This window comes from Alternaria postmessia, assembly GCF_024291825.1.
Source record: "Alternaria postmessia strain BMP 2775 chromosome Unknown scaffold_25, whole genome shotgun sequence".
Classification (NCBI taxonomy): Eukaryota; Fungi; Ascomycota; class Dothideomycetes; order Pleosporales; family Pleosporaceae; genus Alternaria; species Alternaria postmessia.
Window position 1 is genome coordinate 301,399 of NW_026260098.1, and position 20,173 is coordinate 321,571.

Here is a 20,173-nt window from a genome sequence, read left to right on the forward strand (position 1 = left end):
AAGGTGAACGTGACAAGTGAACATCAAACACCAGATATGTCTGTCAATCCGCGCAAGAGAAAGGTAGTTACGCGCCCGGCGCCCGAGCCAAGCGAATCGGAGGACGAGCTGGGTGACGGACTGCTGGAAGGCATCTTGTCGCATTCCGAGGACGACTCGGACGACAGCCAAGATGAAGATGCCGATACCGATGCCAGCAGTGTGATTGAGGGCCTGTCCGACGAAGATGAAGAAGAGGAGGAAGACAGCGACTCGGAGCAAATTCGTGAGGAAATGCGCAATCTGAACACCTCAGATGTTCCGCTGCGCAAGAAGAATGGAGTACCAACACATGAGATGGATCTGGACGCCTATGGCAATGCAACAGGAGAACTGGACGACGATGAAGATCTCAAGCCCAACTACACTGTCACAACGGACGCGCACGGCAATACTCGTTACATCTACAAGGAAATCGACCCAGTCTACGAGTCGGACGATTCTGACGCCGAAGCTACGAACACGATCGGCAACATCGACCTCAAGTACTACGATGAATACCCGCATATTGGCTACGATATCAATGGCAAGAAGATCATGCGCCCAGCAAAGGGCGAAGCACTGGACGCGCTGTTGGACAGCATCGACATACCGAAGGGTTGGACAGGCTTGACGGATCCTCAGACAGGAAAGCCGCTGAACCTGACGGACGAGGAGCTGCAGGTACTCAAGAAGCTCACAAGGAACGAGGTGGTCGAGGATGGATATGACCCATACCCAGAGATGGTCGCCTACTTCTCTGGCCACCAGGAGATTATGCCACTGAGCGCTGCACCAGAGCCTAAGCGACGATTCATTCCTTCCAAGCACGAGGCGAAGCGTGTCATGAAGCTCGTCAAGGCGATCAGAGAAGGCAGGATCCAGCCGTACAAGGCACCTGAGGAGCAGGAAGAGGAGCAGGACGTTTTCACTTTCGATGTATGGGCCGACGAGAAGCCACGACCAGACAACTCAATGCATATTCCTGCGCCTAAGCTGCCACCACCTGGCTACGAAGCGAGTTACCACCCACCGCCCGAGTATCTACCGGATAAGGCTGAGGAGCAGGCATGGCTGGAACAAGACGAGGAGGACCGAGAGACGGACTTCCTGCCCAAGGACTACGCTGCGTTGCGCAAGGTTCCTGGTTATGAGACATTCGTCAAGGAGCGATTTGAGCGAAGCTTGGATCTCTACCTGGCTCCTCGTATTCGAAGGAATCGACTGAATATCGACCCTGAATCACTTCTCCCCAAGCTACCTAACCCGGAGGAACTGAAGCCTTTCCCAACTACCTGCGCAGCGATATTCCGTGGACAAGAAGGACGCGTCCGTTGTGTATCGATCGATCCCAACGGTATCTTTGTTGCGAGCGGAGGTGACGATGGCTATGTGAGAATCTGGGAGATTTTGACAGGTCGCCAAGTCTGGAATGCAAAGCTGTCAGATGAAGAGGCCGTGGATGCCGTACAATGGAGACCTACCAAGGACGCCGCCGTAGTCGCTGCGGCTTGTGGCGAGAACGTCTACCTCATCGTACCTTTCACTCTTCTGTCACCCGACATTGAGCAGGCCAGTCGCGAAGTTCTCGACGCAGGTTGGGGTTACGCAACGTCGAAGCCGAAATCAAATGATGGTGAAGCACCCAAGCAAGCACCTGGCAAGTGGTCCCGTCCTGGAGCTCGCCTTGAAAACAAGGGCGTCCTGGTTCAAGTCGAAGTCCGATCAGCTGTCAAGATTATCAACTGGCACCGGAGAGGAGACTACTTCGCCACAGTATCGCCTCGGGGTCAAAGCACAGCAGTAGCCATTCACACCGTCTCAAAACATCTCACTCAACTTCCCTTCCGCCGCCTGAAGGGTATCGCTCAAACCGCACAGTTCCACCCTTCCAAGGCCATCTTCTTTGTTGCTACCCGCAACACCATCCGCAGCTACGATCTCGCCAAACAGGAACTCGTTAAAATCTTGCAACCAGGTGCCAAGTGGATCTCCTCGATTGACGTACATCCTGGTGGTGACAACATCATCGTCGGAACATACGACAAGGTAAGTTCCGGTCACACCAAACTTTTAGTAAAGCATTCACTAACTTTCCATGCAGCGTCTCCTTTGGCACGATCTCGACCTCTCCAACAAGCCCTACAAGACTCTTCGTTTCCACAAGGAGGCTATCCGTGCAGTACGCTTCCATCAAGGTGGTCTACCTCTTTTTGCCGATACCTCCGACGACGGCACTATCCAAATTTTCCACGGAAAGGTTGTAGGCGACCTAATGGAGAACGCAACTATCGTACCCTTGAAGGTATTGCGAGGACACAAGGTCAAGAGCAGGCTGGGTGTAATGGGCCTAGACTGGCATCCCAGGGAGCCGTGGTGTGTGTCGGCTGGTGCAGACGGAACATTGAGGTTATGGAGCTAGATGTGTAATATGCCTTTTCTACATGACTTGCATTTTGCATGGCGTTGGAGCAATTACGGAAAATGCAACAGATTCAATGCTTTTGTCCCCAATCTGTATCCTTGGACTACTTGTGATCTACGGGCAGTAACATATCATGTAATACCTAGTGTACTGTCAACTGTGCTAGCTAGAAAAGACGAAACTTCAGCATATCGCTCATTGTGCCCAAATGGCTTATCATCTTTACAGCTTATGTAAAGATCCCTCTGATATGCAAAGGTCCTGCTGTATTGTCCAAGCATTTACATAGTCCAACTCATACCATCAAGCCTAGAGACCGGTTGGTGGTAACAAAAGCGGCCGTTGTCATGAACAACATGCAGGCAGGCAGGCAAGAATCGAGCGCACAGTATGCATTGAACGTTTGGACATCCAAATATCGACCGCGCAAAAGATCATTGGATTTGTTAGCAAGGTCTGCGGCGGATTGTGGCCAGGAAAGGTATCTTTCGCAACAATGCGCTCGCCTGGCTCACCTGGGCATTGGGTGATCATTGAGTGATCAGTTCCACACCGCGATCTACACCTTTTCAAACTTGCCTAACACGGTAACTCGGAGCCGTAACCCCCGATCTACCAATTTGTCAACGACAAACATCAACTTCCCGCGAAGCCCAGGGCGCGCGGATATTTGACACAAGGACTGTTCCGCTGGAGCGATGGTTGTAATTGAGATTATCTGGATATCCGGTGTTGGGAGTGATGAGGTTGGACAGTAGGGGTAAGACTTCTGGTGGACAGGTTATGGTTACAGCTTCTCCATACTCGGTTCCCGCGATACAACAGCATCTCAAGGGCAGAAGAGGAGTGGGATAGATTCTGTGACGCGCTGAAATTGTGCTGGCGGAGTATCCCCGGTGCTTTGATTAAAGCCCTTATATTGTCCATGCCACGCCGTATCAAAGCTTGTATAACCGCCAAAGGATGATATACAAGGTATTAGCTATCGACAATAAAATCCTGCTTTTCAAACATTGAAAAAGATGCAGTTTTGGGTGAGTTATCACAAAAAAAAGCATTGCCCAAAATGGTGTTGCGGCGGACCGGCAGCTTGGCGCGCAAAACTTTTGACACAGTACTGCACAACCATCAACGGTTCTAGCGAAAACTGCCGAATCCGGTATATCCAGACTACCAGCCAGTGCGCCACCTACTGCATGTGAAGCACTTCGCTACTACGGTGCAAGGGCTGGTTCTCATCGGCTATGCAGAAATCAGGTTTCTGCTAGCATTGGGTAAGTTTGTACGCGATTACATGAGGATGATTCTTGTTTTGGTTCCCATTCTCTCTTAATACAGGTTCAACCATATCATGATATGCTATGCACGCTAAGACTGCCAACATCCCGTCACTTGCCACTTACATATACACATCTTCCCTACAAAATCTTCAAAGAAAAAAGGTCGGCCATCAAACGCTAAAAGGGTATCTATGAGCGTGCCTCAGCAACGCTCTCTAATGCATCCATCAAACAACCACCTACAACTCCATAATCTCCTGCGCCTCTTCCGATGCTTCTGATGATGACAATCCCGCGTTGAACAATTGCTTGATTTCGTGAGGATCCATGGTGCCCACGAATGCTCGCTTAACGAAAGTGAACCATTCCCTTGACGCCTTGTGTTTCTTATGATGCTTTCCTTTCTTCCCCTTCTTATGCTTGTGCTTCTTTCCCTTCGTCGCATTGAGCTCGTCGTCTTCGTCTTCATCCGTCTCAAAATCTTCATCTCCGACCATGTCTGCTACTTCCTCTTCTTCAACTTGAGCACTTTTCGATGCAGATGATCCAATCTTCCTGGCATACTCCACCCACCGCCTTACTGTGAGATCGGCGAACCCCCTGTCCTTTTTCGTGTCGTACTCAATCTCGAATACAAACTCGTTGGGATGTGGCTCTGGCCGAGGTTGCTTGCCCTGGTGTTTTTTGTGCTTGCCTTCGTTCCACTTCTTGTTCTCCAGCTTGCCATCCGGGCTGACCGCAAAACCGAAAATGGTACTTGCGGAGTCTTCATTTATCGAACTCTTGGAGGCGGCAGTTTCGGCAATCTCCGGCGGAGGCTCGAGAAAGTCGTTGTTGATGTGCGTGAGGTTTGCAAAATATTGAACATGTCGCGTCCATGTTAGAGTCTGCGGCGAGTATGCTGGACCAGGCGGGGCAGATTTCGAGGGACCGTCTGGAACCTTGAATTTGTACTTTCGTTGCTTCTTCTTGTCTTTCCTGCCTTTGTGCTTCCTCTTTCGCGCAGTCTCAACGTCTCGTAAGTAATCTTCGTCGTCGTCGAAATCGGTGGCGGTGATCGGCAGTTGCTCAACGGGTGTATCGATCATTGGTAGACTGATGGGGCTAGAGGCTACGTTGAGGTGTTCCAGGCCAGTGATATTGTACTCGATGATGCGAAGGGTGGGGAAGTAGTTCGGTACTACGCTGGGTGCGACGTGTGTTACCGCATAGCGTTCAGCGTATCTTCCACCAATCTTCTCCAGATACTTCTTCCTCTCTTCCTTCCGATCTTTCGAGGATTTCCCAAACATGGATACGAGCCATGCCCATACCGAATCTCCGTCCTCCCCTTCATCGACATTCTTCGACCGCGACTTCTTGTTCGACTTCGCTGGGGGCGCAGGTAGCTGAGCCCAAGCTTCTCTTAGATTAAGTAAGTAGTCGGACGCAGACGCCACTGTTACTTCTCCGTCTTCAAGAAGATTGATATCGTTGGCTAGCGAAGGCCTGCTTTTGATTGCTCCCATTTTTCCATTTTCTGTATCCTTTTCGATATGTTCGAAATCCTGTAGCATGAAGTGATCGATATTCATGTGCCCATAGAGGCTTCCTACGATGACGTCCCGGAACTGTCGCCCGAAGAGTGCGTACTTTTGCCAGCATGTCTCGTCCCAACTTTCTTTGCTGTCGACTCGAGCGGGTGGTACATGGCCGATGAGTATAGCCTTCATGCCGCGATCTCGCAGGATTTGAAGCTGAATGCGCAGCCATTCCATGTGTTCGTACCCGGGTTCGTGTTTCTTTGCGCAGCCGTCAACAGCCGAGTTGGAGGTGAAGAAGTATCTGCGCAAGTCAGTCTCTTCCCAGAGATATGATTTCTTTTGCCACTTACATGGTGTTCAAGCTGATAACAGCCAGCTTTCCTGGAATCACCTCGACTGAAAACCATCCTCCTTGCTGGAACTGATGTCTTTGCGCCTCAGGTATGAAGCCCCGCCATATGTCGAGATACTTGATGGTCCATCTGTTTGGGCCGGGTGTGAAAATATTGTGTGGCATGATATCGTTGTTTCCCCAAGTCGGTACTATGGGTATCTCGAAGCTGTTGGGGCCATGGCCCTGGCCGCTCAGTCCAAAAACTTCAGCGAATTTGGAGACCATGTACTCGTTCTGCTCGATGACCTGCTTCTGCGTCCGTGGTATGTCCTCGTCATTGTCGTGTCGCGCCGAGTCGCCGGTCCATATTATGAAGTCTATATCGTCTTTTAAGTTGTCTTCTATCCATTTGAACGTCTGGTTGACGAGCGCGAAGGGGGAGTCGCAGCCGGTGGTTTCTGCGCCGTAAAGGCCAGCGGGTCCATGTCTGCGATGGCACGCTGCGTCGGATTCTGTGCTGGAATATGTCTTGTAGAATGGGTCAGGATGAAAGTCTGCATCATGACGTTAGTCGCGACTCTGCCCTGACGATCAGATAAGACGTACCTGTAATATGGAGGAACCTGCCCGCAAGCTTTCGTCGACTATCCGCGTCTATGGATCCAGAACCCGCATCGCGGCTGTTTTCTGCAGCACCTGCCGCGTTAGGCGGGGCCGCTGTCGCGTGTGCCCAGAAGAGCAGCCCGCATAAACATGCGTCCCGTACGCGCAGCATGTCTATCATGGTGAAGAGTCAAGACAAGGCATTTGCGAGCAACTCTGGGGGTGTCGTGCGACTGTATATCCAGGAATACTATGTAGAAGCGCCGCCGCCGAAGACAGGATACCCTGATGGCCCGTCGGGGAAGGAAGGCGCAACAGGGAGCCACCGCTGGAGCACGATCCTTCAGCAACCCTTGTCATTGGTGCGTCATTGCCCGCGCACTAGCACATCTCCCACACATTCCCCAGCAAGAGGCATACACATGCCCTTCCCCACAGCCACACATGTCTCGCTAGTACTACGCGTCCGTTGATCGTGTGATGTTCAAGTGCCCGACATTCGTCGCCTCGAATTTGCTCAGTGTCAGTTGCTCAATATGCCGCAACCACCACCCCAACTATCACTCACCGCTTGGCTTCCAAGCCACGTGTGGGCCGTCGAATACTCTAGACAACCAAGAATCCAACCCGGAAGGCGGTAGATCTTGAAGATTGGGCAGCAGATGACTCGCGTGATCACATTTCATCCTTCACGTAAGCCAAGGCTGCAGTCGAAAATAATACCTCACCATCAGCGTGCAGTAACTTCACATCACGCAGTGAGCCGAGAGGGTGGTGTGTGTAGTTCATTGCATATTGCAGACCTGCAGGTGCTGAATCTACATGTTGCTAAAGATGAATTCTCTCTTTGCAGAAAGACCTTCCCTTCTTGAAATATCATGTGCACTATCCCAAGTGCTTCCGATGCTTGTTCAACAACCTGTACGCTAGTTTTTGTTTGCGCCGCCCAGCGAAAATCATAAACCCCGGGACGCGCCCTAACTAGGCAGTCCATGCAATACAGTGAGAAAGACGAAGAATCAAACAGTGCCCGTAACTAGTCATATCTTGAGTAGTCAACCGAGCCGAACACCTACGCTATGCTGCAAATATACATGACGGTGTGTGCCGCCGTAGAAATCGAAAACGCCCGTATGCCGATGATATGAGTTACGAATGATGTATAGGCATACTATGCATCCGTACAGGAATGGATCCTCAAGCGCCGTTCTTTTGTCCGTTTGTTGGAGTCGCGCTCGCCGCTGGCTTCTCTTGGCTCAGCATCTTGTTGTACATGCCCTTGACAGCCGCGACAGTGACACCAGGCCGAGGCCAATGGTGGTTGATGGTGTAGTTCCTGTCATTAGTTAGCGTGTGTGTGTAGAACATCGTTATGCATGCTTACCATAGACGATCCTCGAGCTCCACATTATCCCGAGTCTCTGCGCGGATGAAGTTGCCGATAGCGATCAACTCAATCTTAAGGACCTTGACCATGGTCTCCTTCTGCGGGTAGTTCTTTGGTGTCGCCTTTTTAAGGCGGCCCAGATTGTCGCGCACAGGTCGAAGCTTCCGCTCAAGGAAATCATCCGGCTTCTTCTCCTTAGGCTTGGGCGTCTCCACACTGCGGTCGGGTACTTGGCTCTGACTATGAGAGCGTGGACGGTCTTCAGAAAGGCGTGGTCGCTGTCTATCCATATCGCCGTTCGACTTCTTACGGTTTTCTGGCGTACCATTGCGATCAGACGTCTGCGCACGACGATCAATGCTGCCGCGGTCGTTGCGATGTTCCTTGCGGTGGGCATCAGATGGCCTGTATTGGTCGCTATGCCTAGGGCGATCATCTCGGCTCCGATCGTGATGGCGACCTTCAGTTCGACTGTCAGGACGACGGATCTCGCTACCGCTATGGGCGCGATGCGTAGGACGCTCTGAATCCCGTCCTTGCACCTTGCGTGCTAGGCCAGCTGGAGCAGGACTAGCAGAGACACCCTTATCTGCCCGACGCGCGATGTTCAACTGATGCTTCTTGTTGTTGCGGTGATGGTTTTCCATCAAGCGCTTGACATTGGGGTCCGACGTGCTCTTGTCTTTGAGAACAGTAAGCAAGTAGTTCGCGCGACGAACCAGATGCACAGCACCAGGGGACTTGGCATTCTTCTCGTCAGCCTTGGTCCGCTCTTCCTTCTTGTCGACACGGTGCTCCTCGAGGTAGAACTTGTCCGTTAATCCGAGATCTGGATCGTCGCGAATGGGGATCCACGCGCCGTAGCCGTGGCGTTGGATGCCGATACAAAGCATACCGTCCTCACGTGCACCCCAGGGACAAGAGTAGCTTGCAGGCTTGATAGCGTCCGGTACACGGAAGTTGCGCCACTCCGATGTTGCCTCAACCGCTTCCTTCAGGACGCGCATCTCGATAGGTCGCTCCAGGATGGTCTCTGCGTTGACCTTTTTGACGTTACCGAAGTCGAAAAGAACAGCTTTCTTGTCCTTCTTCGTAATTGGGCGCTTGGTCTCAGCCTCCAAGTTCTTGAGCCTAGTCTGCTCGTCCTTAACGAGCTGCGTGCTCATGGCAATGATCTCATCGAGCGTAGCTTTGACGACACCCATGTCACGACCGACAAGCCTTGCCGCGCGAAGCATCTCCTCGCCACGCTCATCGAGCGAACCATACCGGCAGTATGCGCCGATAAGGTTACGAGCCTCCTTTGTGTTAAGAGGACGCTTAGGGTCACGCTTGACGCTATCGTCTTGCTCGGATTGCTCATCATCGTCGGCATCGACTTGAGAAGCTTCAAGTGCTCGCTTCTTTGCAGCTCGCTGTTCTCGTGCGCTTGCTGAGGCTGCTTTGCGCTTCCGTGGAGCATTCTCCTCAAGCAGCTTCTGAGTCTCTTCTTCATCTTTCCGCTGCTGGATGTCAGCCTTGACTGCCTCCAACTCTTCTTTTGGAATGATGTCGTCCCATTCGAGATCGATCTTGACATCAGTGTACTCAAAGTTCCTGAGGAACTCTTCACCACCATCAGATGTAAGACCAGCAGCCTGCTCGGTCTTGTGTTCTTCAGCATTCTCCAAGACTGAGTCAATGTCGAGCTCCTCTAGCTTCTTCTGATTGCCAGATTGCTCGAACATCTTCTGTCCACGGCGCTTGAGAATGTTGTTGATGTCGTCGGCGGACGTGGGCTCTGCTGCAGCACGACTCATCTTGTCGTTGAGCTCCTTTTGCTGACGATCGGTCACACCACGCTGGATTGTGATGAACTCAAGCATGCGCTTGTTGCGAGCGCGCTCCAGAATCTCCTCTTCGATGGTATCTTTCGAGACAAGACGATAGACACTGACAGGCTTCTGTTGACCGATACGATGAGCTCGAGCCATGGCTTGCAGATCTGCCTGAGGGTTCCAATCGGAATCGAAGATGACGACGGTATCAGCAGTCATCAAGTTGATACCGAGGCCACCCGCCCTAGTCGATAGCAGGAAGCAGTAGTCCTCGCTGCCGGGAGAGTTGAAGTGATCGATTGCGATCTTCCTCTCTGCCGCTGGGACTGTGCCATCTAGACGCTGGAAGGGGTAGTTGCGCAGCTTGAGGTAGTCGGTCAAGATGTCCAACATGTGCACCATCTGACTGAAAATGAGCACGCGGTGACCGTCGGCCTTGAGCTTCCCGAGGAGTCGATCCAACAGCATCATTTTACCACTGGAGGTAATGAGGGCCTTCAGGGTCTCCTCTTTTGACGCACCAGGCTTGACGAGCTTGTTTTCGGCGTTGGGGAAAAGCAGAGCATGGTTACTAGCCTTCTTCAGCTCCATGACAATGTTCAATAGAGACTGCTTATGGCCCACACCACCCTCATTGAGAGCCTCGTAGTTGCGGGTGAGGATGTTCTTGTAGTACTCCAGCTGAATGTCAGACAGTTCAACTCGAAGGATCTTCTCAGACTTAGGAGGTAGGTCGTTCTCCACCTTCTCCTTGGTGCGGCGAATCATATAAGGCTGAATGGCTGAGCTGAGTTCGGCCAGCTTCTGGCTGGCATCTTCCGAAGCGAGATCAACGTTCTCGTCAACAGTGATCTTTCCTGGCATAAGAAAGTCCATGAGGGCAGCCAGCTCACCCAGCGTATTCTGGATGGGAGTACCAGTGATGAGAAGTCGACATGGTGCCTTGAACTGTCGCAGCCTATCGTACAGCTGTGACTCGCGGTTCTTCAATCGGTGAGCCTCATCGACGGCAAGGAACTGCCAGCTGATGCTCTGCAAGAATTGCCAGTCCGCAAGAACGTACTCGTACGTCGTCAACAGTACGTTGAACTTGATCTTCTTAGTGTTGCCGTCGACCAACAGCTCCTTGTCCCGAATGATGCTGCGGGCCTCTTCTCTACCGGTGTAGATGACATAGTTAACATCGGGTGTCCAGTTGTTGAAGGTGTCCGCCCAGGCAGGCATAGTCGATAGTGGCACAACGCAGATCATGGGGCCGTCTTGCCTCCTATCATGCCTCAGCCAGTTGATGAAAGACACCGTCTGCACTGTCTTTCCCAGACCCATCTCATCGGCAAGGATGACATTTGTGCCTCGACACCAGTTGTGCGCAAGGAAGTTGACACCCTGAAGTTGGAAGGACCTCAGTTGACCATACTTGATGTAGTCAGGTTGCGTGTCCAACTTGACAAACTTCCTGCGAGTATTCGGATTCGCCTCGCGGGCGTCGGAGGAGGGTCGGTTCGACGAGCGGTCAAGAAATCGATCGATCTCGGACTGCGACAAGCGGCTGACCAGCGACGCAGGTTCCCATGTGCAGAACTCGTATGTCAATCCCTTCCACTTGACAAAGTATTCGAGCTCATCCTCGCCATCTCGTGAGTCAATGACACGCTCTACGACGTGGAAGTCGAGCTGGCTCTCGCGCTCAGCTTCGCGTGCGACCATGTGTTGCTCGTACTCTTCTGGGTCGGCGTTCTTGCGGCTGTAGACATACATATCGTTCTGGACAGGGCCCTTGTAGTAATTGTCCAACTTGCGGTAGCCCTTGTATGATGCAGCCGTCTTGTAGTCTTCCCATGTGGAGTGGTAGTGTGCCTTGTCTTGCCATTTGACCAAGTATTCGAAGTCGCGCTTGTCGAAGGAAGGGTCCATTTCTGCCATCAGTTAGCACAAGACGGCATGAAAGATCGATAGCTCGCCTTACCTAATCCATCCTTTGGTCGATGGTCAAGGATTTTGTCAATGACGGGGCCAGTATCCTCTGGCGCGGTCGCCCAGTAGTTGGGTGTCATATCGTCATCATCCTCCACGAACTCGTCCTCGTCTTCCTCCTCGTTGTAGTTCGCAACCTGTGCACTGCGGCGTACAGAGAACCGGACCTCGGCTTGGGATGGAGGCTCGCGGCCTGCAGCAACGGCTTGCTGACGTTGGCGTTGCTTCTTGGTTGGGATATTGCGACGAGCACCCACGTAGCCATCCGACTCGGATTCGGAGTTGGCTGAGCGGTAGACTGGTGTGGGTACGTTTGAGGCTAGGTAGGCGGATTAGTACGACTTCAGATGGACAGGATGGGGCAGACAAACTCTTGCGCGAGGCTGTCCTCTGTCGCTTGCGGGGCTGATCAGAGCTGTAGTCCTCATCATCTTCGTCATCACTATCCATCTAAAGAGAGTTAATAATAGCTTCCTCTGTCATCCGAGAGTCACTTACGATGCGACGACTAGGGCGGGCACGACCCTGGAGTGCGGTTAGCTCATGTGCATAGAGACTGGAGGTGCCACGTACGCTGCGACGCAGGCCATAGAGCTCCGGGTTCTGTTCTATATAGTCTTCCTTCTCGTCGCTTGCCTTGCGCTTGCGCGGTCGAGTTGACTCTTGTGATGAACTCCGGGCGCGGTCGCTCTCTTCCTGCGCAGACGGCGGTGACTCAGAGTCGTAATCGCCGTCTGGCTCGCCCTCGGCATCGACATCGTCGGACGAGTCTGAAGCAGCAGCCACCTCGTCGTCTTCGTCGTATTCCTCTCCTGGCGCGTCGACATCGGAGGCTTGGTCAACTGCGGCGGCCTCTTGTGAGTCGGACTGCTCGCTATCGCTGTGGTGGGAAGAGCTATCGGCGGTCGCCGTATGGGCTGCGAGAGGCGACAAATGACCGTTTGTGTATGGTACCGAGGCGACATGGCCCGGTGAAGAGGGCATCATGATGGACGTGGCTGTGGTTGATGGTCAGCACGATATTTCAACCTTCTGTGGGCTCCAGCGGCTCAGAGCGGGTGCGTTGGATAGAGCAGAACTACGCGATCCAGAATAGCCAGAAAGCGACCAGGAACCAGGGTGAAGACTTGTGCAATGGAAGTCTGATGGAATGCGGTGCTGGTGAATGAGCGCTTGATGGAAGAAGGGCGGTGGAGTCGCGTGAGCCGGTGGGTGCGCGGACTGAGTATGCAAGGCGATAGGGAGCTTTTATATACGCTCTTTGCGCAGCGACGGAGCGTGTTCTACGTGAAAGGCAAGTTGCTGGATGCGTGGGCGTGATCTGGCGATGGGATTGATGGACACGGACAAGGCCGACAGCAGGCAACTCCGGCAGGTTCGCGGGTGAAAGTTACGCGACAACAGACTCAAAAAGGGAATATACGTACAGTCCATGTCCAAGACACCCTCGAAATGGGTAGTGGGGGTTGGTGGTCTTGGGGGTGAGGTATAGGCTAGGTAGGGTCGTGATCTCTGGAGCGCGGAGGTTCCTTACAGCGTTCAGCGCTAGCCCCGATTTCAGCCTTGCCCTTTGTATACGGCGAATCAGAAGCCAGCGAGTAAGCGCACCTAAAGGCCGACAACGTCAGTGTCCACACTTCTTTCACGTTGTTTCTTTCTACTCTGTGCAGTCGTCAGGGATACCTCCTTCATTCTCCGCCTCCAGACTCCGAGCGCGCCTCTACAGCAGTGACTCTCGCCGAGTCCACGCACGCACTGCTTAGCCGCCAACTTCTTCACAGTTTGCGACTCACAGGCAATCCACACCAGCAATCGCCAGAACAACAAAGCCGCCGCCAACATGTCTGACAAGCTCACTCGGTATGTCACATGCCTTTGTACACCTTTCCCATGCCTATTTGCTAACACAGTCCAGTATTGCCATTGTCAACTCGGACAAGGTACCCCACTACCCCTCCACACACAAAAATTGATCCCCGACTAACACGAGCATCTTCGCCATGACAGTGCAAGCCCAAGGCAAGTATATCCCCCCTTTGCGCCTTCCCTATCCTAACACGTCGCAGAAATGCCGACAAGAATGCAAAAAGTCGTGCCCAGTCGTCCGCACGGGCAAACTGTGTATCGAAGTCGACTCGTCCTCCAAGATCGCCTTCATTTCTGAGCGCCTCTGCATCGGATGCGGTATCTGCCCAAAGAAATGTCCCTTCGACGCCATCAACATCATCAACTTGCCCACCAACCTCGAGACCCAGGTCACCCATCGATACTCGGCCAACAGCTTCAAGCTGCACAGGCTGCCTATGCCCCGTCCGGGCCAGGTCCTGGGTCTGGTTGGAACAAACGGTATTGGCAAGAGTACAGCGCTGAAGATCCTCAGTGGCAAGCTTAAGCCTAACCTTGGTCGCTACGACAACCCGCCAGACTGGGAGGAGATCCTAAAGTACTTCCGTGGTTCTGAACTTCAGAGTAAGAGAAGCAAATTTTTGGTCAAAGGACTAACTCGCTAACGGCGCGCAGACTACTTCACAAAGGTTCTAGAAGACAACCTCAAGGCTGTCGTCAAGCCCCAGTATGTCGACCAACTTCCAAGGGCCATCAAGTCGACCGACCGCTCCGTGGGCAAGCTCATTGGAGCCCGCTCGCAGATGGATAACCTCGACGAGATGATTGACGAGCTGGAGCTGCGCCACATTTTCGACCGTGACATCGGACAACTGTCTGGTGGAGAGTTGCAGCGTTTCGCCATTGCCCTCGTCTGCGTCCAGCAGGCTGACGTATACATGTTCGACGAACCGTCATCTTTCCTCGATGTTAAGCAGCGTCTCGCAGCTGCCCGCAAGATCCGCAGTCTGCTCCGCCCCGACGACTACGTCATCGTCGTCGAGCACGATTTGTCCGTGTTGGATTATCTCTCCGACTTCATTTGTGTCCTCTACGGAAAGCCTGCTGTCTACGGTGTTGTCACCCTGCCTGCATCCGTCCGTGAAGGTATCAACATCTTCCTGGATGGCAACATCCCTACCGAGAACTTGCGTTTCCGTGAAGAATCGCTGCAGTTCCGTATCGCGGAAGCCGGCGACGAATACATGGTGGACCACAACCGTGGCTACAGCTACCCCAGCATGAAGAAGACTCTTGGAAGCTTTGAACTCAACATCGAAACTGGTTCCTTTACTGACTCCGAGATCATTGTCATGATGGGTGAGAACGGTACCGGAAAGACCACTTTCTGTAAGATGCTCGCTGGTGCTCTCCAGCCTGACGGCGATATCAAGGTTCCCAAGATGAGCATAAGCATGAAGCCCCAAACCATCACTCCCAAGTTCCAGGGTACCGTTCGCCAACTCTTCTTCAAGAAGATCAAGGCCGCTTTCCTGAGCCCTCAGTTCCAGACTGATGTCTACAAGCCGCTCAAGATGGACGACTTCATCGACCAGGAAGTGCAGAACCTCTCTGGTGGTGAATTGCAGCGTGTCGCCATCGTCTTGGCCCTCGGTATCCCAGCTGATATTTACCTTATCGACGAACCCAGTGCCTACCTTGACTCCGAGCAACGTATTGTTGCGTCACGTGTCATCAAGCGCTTCATCATGCACGCCAAGAAGACTGCCTTCGTCGTCGAGCACGATTTCATCATGGCCACCTACCTCGCTGATCGTGTCATTGTCTTTGACGGCCAGCCTGCTGTCAACGCTCGCGCCAACAAGCCTGAGTCTCTTCTCACTGGTTGCAATACCTTCTTGAAGAACCTGGATGTCACCTTCCGCCGTGACCCCAACTCTTTCCGTCCCCGTATCAACAAGGACAAGTCTCAGCTTGACCAGGAGCAGAAGCTGAGCGGAAACTACTTCTTCCTTGAGGATGATAGTTGAAAAGGTTCTTGAGAAATGGAACACGCCTCCCTCCCAGCGGCGCCCGCGAGGGCACGTCAAGACCGGGATGACTAAAAAGGGCAACAAGAAGCGTGGCTTGAGAGGATGCGCTGTGAGCCTGCTAGATGATGAGGAGGGTGCGGACGAAGAACTTGAGGAAGATCGCTGCCTTCTCATCGGCGGTCGACCTCCTGCGCTGGTCATTTCGAATAGTGCGTAATATCGACAAGGAAACGCACTATGTTAGCCAGCCCGGGTCAAGTTAGGTGACCGCCGAATATTTGGAGGATGTTGCAACACGTCTGTTGCAGATGACAGATTTCGAAACGTTTTAAGCCGAAAATTCATCTAGTCATTAATTTCACCAACGCGATAGAGAGCATACAATGACAGTACAGATGATGTTCTCCGCCACAAATAATTCGGCAACTCTCCTTCAATACCATCTCGTGATACCCAGCAAACTTCGTATACTCTTTTCTCGTCAACTTCATTATTTAAGATAGGTATCAAGGATTTACATATATTTACTCACGAATTGCATCTCGCAAAGATTAGCTTGGGTAGAGTAGTACTCACGTCGGTGGACAGATCATGTCACGAACGCCCTATCGTGTTCCGGACGCCCTAACATGTTCCGAACGCCCTGTGGATTTCACGCTAGCACAGAGAGATATCAGGTCCGGCGAATCTAGTGCTGTTTACAAACTTCACAAAACAATACTGAACGACAGATAACTCTAATCAGTCACACTTTGCACTATGATTACTGCTCCATATGCTGATTCAATGGAAAGTTCGCCTCCACGATCAGGTGCTGTCAATGAGTCGGATATGGAACTCCGTGCCAACAATCGAGACCTTGATGAGATGCGTGCAACGGAACCAGAATTCTCGCTACCTCCCGTCGACGGTGGAATGGCTGCATGGCTTTTTCTGTTCTCAGCCTTTGTTCTGGAGATTCTTGTCTGGGGTAGATCTTTCCGTTTCTGTTCACATGTAATTAAACCAACGCTCATCCTAACTGACGCTTTGCAGGCTTCCCTTTCGCTTTCGGTATATTCCAAGAATACTACACCTCGAACCCACCATTCGCCGGCTCCCGGAACATACCTATTGTCGGGACTTGCGCAATGGGCCTAATGTACCTTCTGTCGCCACTCATCTCCGGTTTCTTCGCGTGGTATCCTAATACTCGACGTCGATGCATCATCATCGGGCTGATCATCATGTGTCTTTCTCTGGGACTCAGCTCGCTGAGCCAGACCGTTCCGCATCTAATTGCTAGCCAGGGAGTTTTCTATGCAATTGGAGGTGCGCTGTGCTATGTTCCAGTGGTTGCATTCATGGAACAATGGTTCGTGAAAAGGAAGGGCTTGGCTTTTGGAATTATGTGGGTATGTCTACACCTACGAACCTCTTTCGCATCCTGGCTTTTCCTAGGTAAATATTCTTGTAGCTTTTCTCTGTCGACTGACTCTGTGACAGGCTGGCACTGGTATCGGAGGCATCATAATTCCCCTACTACTGCAATACCTCCTTGGTAGATACGGCTTCCGCACCACCCTTCGTATCTGGGCAGCTGTTCTTTTCGCAGCCACCATCCCCTTGACTCTATATCTCAAGCCGCGCCTTCCCATTTCGCAAGCCACCAAGCACCGGAAGTTTAACTTGAGGTTCCTCCGAAACAAATCGTTCCTCCTTTTTCAACTCGGCAACGTTCTTGAGGGCTTCGGCTACTTCGTCCCCTCTATCTACCTCCCCACCTACGCTAGAACTCTCGGCGCATCGAGCCCCGTGGCTGCCCTGACCCTCATCATGATCAATGTGGCCTCTTTCTTTGGTTGCATTGTCATGGGTGGAATCGTGGACCGCTGGCATATTACGACATGCATCTTCTTGTCGACTATTGGATCCACACTCTCTGTTTTCCTTCTTTGGGGGTTTTCTACCAATCTACCTCTTCTCCTCGTCTTTTGTGCTGTATATGGTTTATTTGCAGGGAGCTATTCAACGGTGTATCCAGGCATTATGAAACTCCTGGAAGGCAACGAGCAGGGCACCGACTCAATGATGGTGTTCTCGGTGCTTGCAGCTGGTAGGGGTATTGGAAATGTTGCTTGTGGGCCGATGAGTGAGGCGTTGTTCCGAATGGGGGACGTCGGAGGCAGTGGGTTGTATGCCAGTGAGTATGGGCCGCTTGTACTACTCACTGGTATCAGCGCTGCATTGGGTGGCGTGAGCTGCTTTGGGAGGGTTGTAGGGTGGTTTTGAGTTCTGATCTGTAATGGTCTTGCATGTCCCGATGACCGTGCTAATGCAAATAACTCAAAGCAGTCATGAATTTCCCGCGATGTATGTCCAGGGCAGCAAATGTTTTGGTCAATCGCTCTGGACGTTTGTCTGGAACCCATATTTGCTGCCATCAACATGGAATCCCTACTTGCCTCTTGAAAGGCTCTAGCCACTCAACAAAATCTGCAGGCGTTTGATTCCATGCATCCCCTCCATTGTAGAGTAACCACCTAGCCTGATGCTGTATTTCTGCATCCGAAGGTATATGGGAGTTTGGGTTCTCCGTGCACATGGTAGCTGCCACCCAGCGCTTCAAGTTTGCCACAAATCCACGATAAAAGTTCGCATCCTCTATGTGGTAATTGGCCAGGCCCTGCAATTCGGATGCTTCAGTCAAGGGTGCTGGCACGGCAGGCATATGATCTGCTTGGATTAGATCTACTGCAGACGGGTCGACCTCATACTCTGTCGACAAGAACACTGGAGGCGATGGTGAAGAGGTTGGTAACCATGGAAAACTCTCGCTCGAACCCGATCCTAGGCTCAACCCAGACACCAAATGGTTTGTTACATCCTTTGCAGATATGCCATTCCGCTCCTTGAATTTGGAAAGCCAATCTGCGTTGGAGCGCACAAGTGTGATAATCCAACTTGTGAAGCTCTCAGATGAAGTGAGTGAGTCTTCCTCCTTGCGCCGGATGATTTCACAAGCCTCCTTTTGGATGTGCACATCGTGTACGTGAACATCCATTAGCCTCTCAAATTCGACGAATATCCGGAGTTGCGATTCGAATTGGCATTTTTCGAATAGATAATGCTGGCCATGAATCTTTAAAAAGGAGATTTCACCATCATTTGATAGCTCCATCGATCCAGATCTTGCTTCTCTGATCAGATCTTCTGACGACATGATCAAATCGCGAAGCCAAGAGTCGCCTTTTGTTAATGCCGAAGTCGAAATGTCCTCTCCACCCTTGTGTTCGCATGCGATGATGATGCGGCATGCTTCCAGTTGCATTGCGTTATGTGTCGGCAACATGCCTGTTCTGGTATAGCAGTCATGCGTAAAGATTTCCATCTCGGATTTGATAAGCTCATATGCGTCGATAGGTAAGCCGTGTAAGGCATTACTGGCCTTGATCGGAAATGGTAATTGACGCTCGAGATGAATGAAATCTAACATGGTACAATCAGTTCTCATAAACGTTAGCAAGACTGGAGGGCGCAGAACTCACAAGGCGGCAGGGAGTTCTCAACCCATTTCAGAACCTCATCATCAAATCCCCATTCGCCTTGCCATTCTGCCATCGTAGAGCCTGACTTGAAATGCTCAGCCAGATGGTCGATTCGCTCTCCCCAGGAAGTCATCCATGCATTGCAAAATCCACATCGTGATCGAACATCAAGCTTGCATATCTTCCAGTGTTTCATAGACCAGTCTTCGTATTTAGCCCCATGAACGAGTTTTAAGTGCTGCGTAAGGTGGTCCTTGCGGAGAAACGTTCGTTCCTTCAAGTCACGTCCGCTACACAACAAATGATTGTGCGATTGCATGTGCGCATCATCGGGCGACATCTGCCCACAGAATGTACAGAATAGTCCTGCAACGCCAGGTTTTGTCGCAAGTGGGGAATCTGATCCACAGACCCATTGCTCGAGAGCTAGGTGCAGCGACTTCTCATGACGCTGCCAGTCATGCTTTGTCTTGAACGTGTCGGTGCAAAACGTGCATTGATATGGTAACTCCACAGCTTGGAAAGAGCTGACTTCTGCCCTTGGACGGCGGCGTTTTCGTCTTGAGATGCGCGTACTTCTATGAGAGGATTGGGATCCCGAATCGGACGTTCCGGCACTGCTTGCAGAGGACATATAGTAGGGAGATGACCAGACATCGTTTTCGTTGGGGCCAGGGCTTTGGAGATCGTAATGGGCTAGAGAACGATGTCAGCAATAACCAGAAAAATGTGTAGTAGCGTAGTAAACATACATGCAGAAGCTCCTGACCCTGACGCTATCGCTTGCGCGATACATCTCATGGCCGCACCCTCTTCTTCTGGCGGGGAATCAACCCACCGTTGCAGCGGATCCTTGAACTTTGTTCTTTCTCTTAATGCTGGAGTCCCAGGTCGAGGGAGGATGTCGATAGGATCCGTCCCCGAACCACGTACCTGTGGAGAAGCCGGTCTCACGTATCGCATACGACCCCTCCGTCTGCTATTCGCGAACCAGTTGGTAATTTGCTTCCGATTCAACCCAGTCTGGCTTTGCAAGAAACTGATGTCATCGTCGTTTGGGTATGGGTCCTGCTTATGATGCACAAGCCAATTGTTCAGAATGCGAAGTACGTTTCTGGAGAAACGAGCACCAAGCTTAGGCGCAACGGTTGGCATAGGTGTACCTGTCTGAGATTGCAAAGTGTCTCTCCACTCATCTCCAAAGATAAGAGAATCATTGCGATCCGAGATCATTGGGCCTTCGTCCGTAGACTTGTTGGTCGGCCAGACGAGACCCTGTCGAACTCAGAGTGAGAAGGCGAATATGCAAAGAAAGGAAGAACCGTCAAGTCGTAGAATCGTTGAAGGCCTGAGTATATGTCAGGATCGTCTGTGGTTTGATCCAAAGCATGGAGCAGAAGTGACCAG

The 20,173-nt window shown here is 51.9% G+C and overlaps 5 protein-coding genes across 5 annotated transcripts; 3 read left to right on the forward strand and 2 right to left on the reverse strand.

The window, feature by feature from the left end:
* Positions 1–36: 36 nt before the first annotated feature.
* On the forward strand, positions 37–2,440 carry ERB1 (Ribosome biogenesis protein erb1; the record flags this gene model as incomplete). The annotated part of the gene is made up of 2 exons (XM_051731329.1): positions 37–2,067; positions 2,123–2,440. The coding sequence occupies 2 exons, from the start codon at positions 37–39 to the stop codon at positions 2,438–2,440; spliced, it is 2,349 nt and encodes a 782-aa protein (XP_051589010.1).
* Positions 2,441–3,962: 1,522 nt separating this feature from the next.
* J4E82_005060 (uncharacterized protein) lies at positions 3,963–6,364 on the reverse strand (the record flags this gene model as incomplete). Its single annotated transcript, XM_051731330.1, has 3 exons — positions 3,963–5,547; positions 5,597–6,134; positions 6,187–6,364. The coding sequence occupies 3 exons, from the start codon at positions 6,362–6,364 to the stop codon at positions 3,963–3,965; spliced, it is 2,301 nt and encodes a 766-aa protein (XP_051589011.1).
* A 1,016-nt stretch (positions 6,365–7,380) lies between these two features.
* J4E82_005061 (uncharacterized protein) lies at positions 7,381–12,348 on the reverse strand (the record flags this gene model as incomplete). Its single annotated transcript, XM_051731331.1, has 6 exons — positions 7,381–7,519; positions 7,568–11,303; positions 11,354–11,680; positions 11,733–11,811; positions 11,860–11,886; positions 11,935–12,348. The coding sequence occupies 6 exons, from the start codon at positions 12,346–12,348 to the stop codon at positions 7,381–7,383; spliced, it is 4,722 nt and encodes a 1,573-aa protein (XP_051589012.1).
* An 853-nt stretch (positions 12,349–13,201) lies between these two features.
* RLI1 (Fe-S cluster-binding ribosome biosynthesis protein) lies at positions 13,202–15,236 on the forward strand (the record flags this gene model as incomplete). Its single annotated transcript, XM_051731332.1, has 4 exons — positions 13,202–13,221; positions 13,277–13,301; positions 13,428–13,830; positions 13,882–15,236. The coding sequence occupies 4 exons, from the start codon at positions 13,202–13,204 to the stop codon at positions 15,234–15,236; spliced, it is 1,803 nt and encodes a 600-aa protein (XP_051589013.1).
* Positions 15,237–15,998: 762 nt separating this feature from the next.
* J4E82_005063 (uncharacterized protein) lies at positions 15,999–17,510 on the forward strand (the record flags this gene model as incomplete). The annotated part of the gene is made up of 3 exons (XM_051731333.1): positions 15,999–16,209; positions 16,275–16,354; positions 16,725–17,510. The coding sequence occupies 3 exons, from the start codon at positions 15,999–16,001 to the stop codon at positions 17,508–17,510; spliced, it is 1,077 nt and encodes a 358-aa protein (XP_051589014.1).
* Between the last annotated feature and the right edge of the window lie 2,663 nt (positions 17,511–20,173).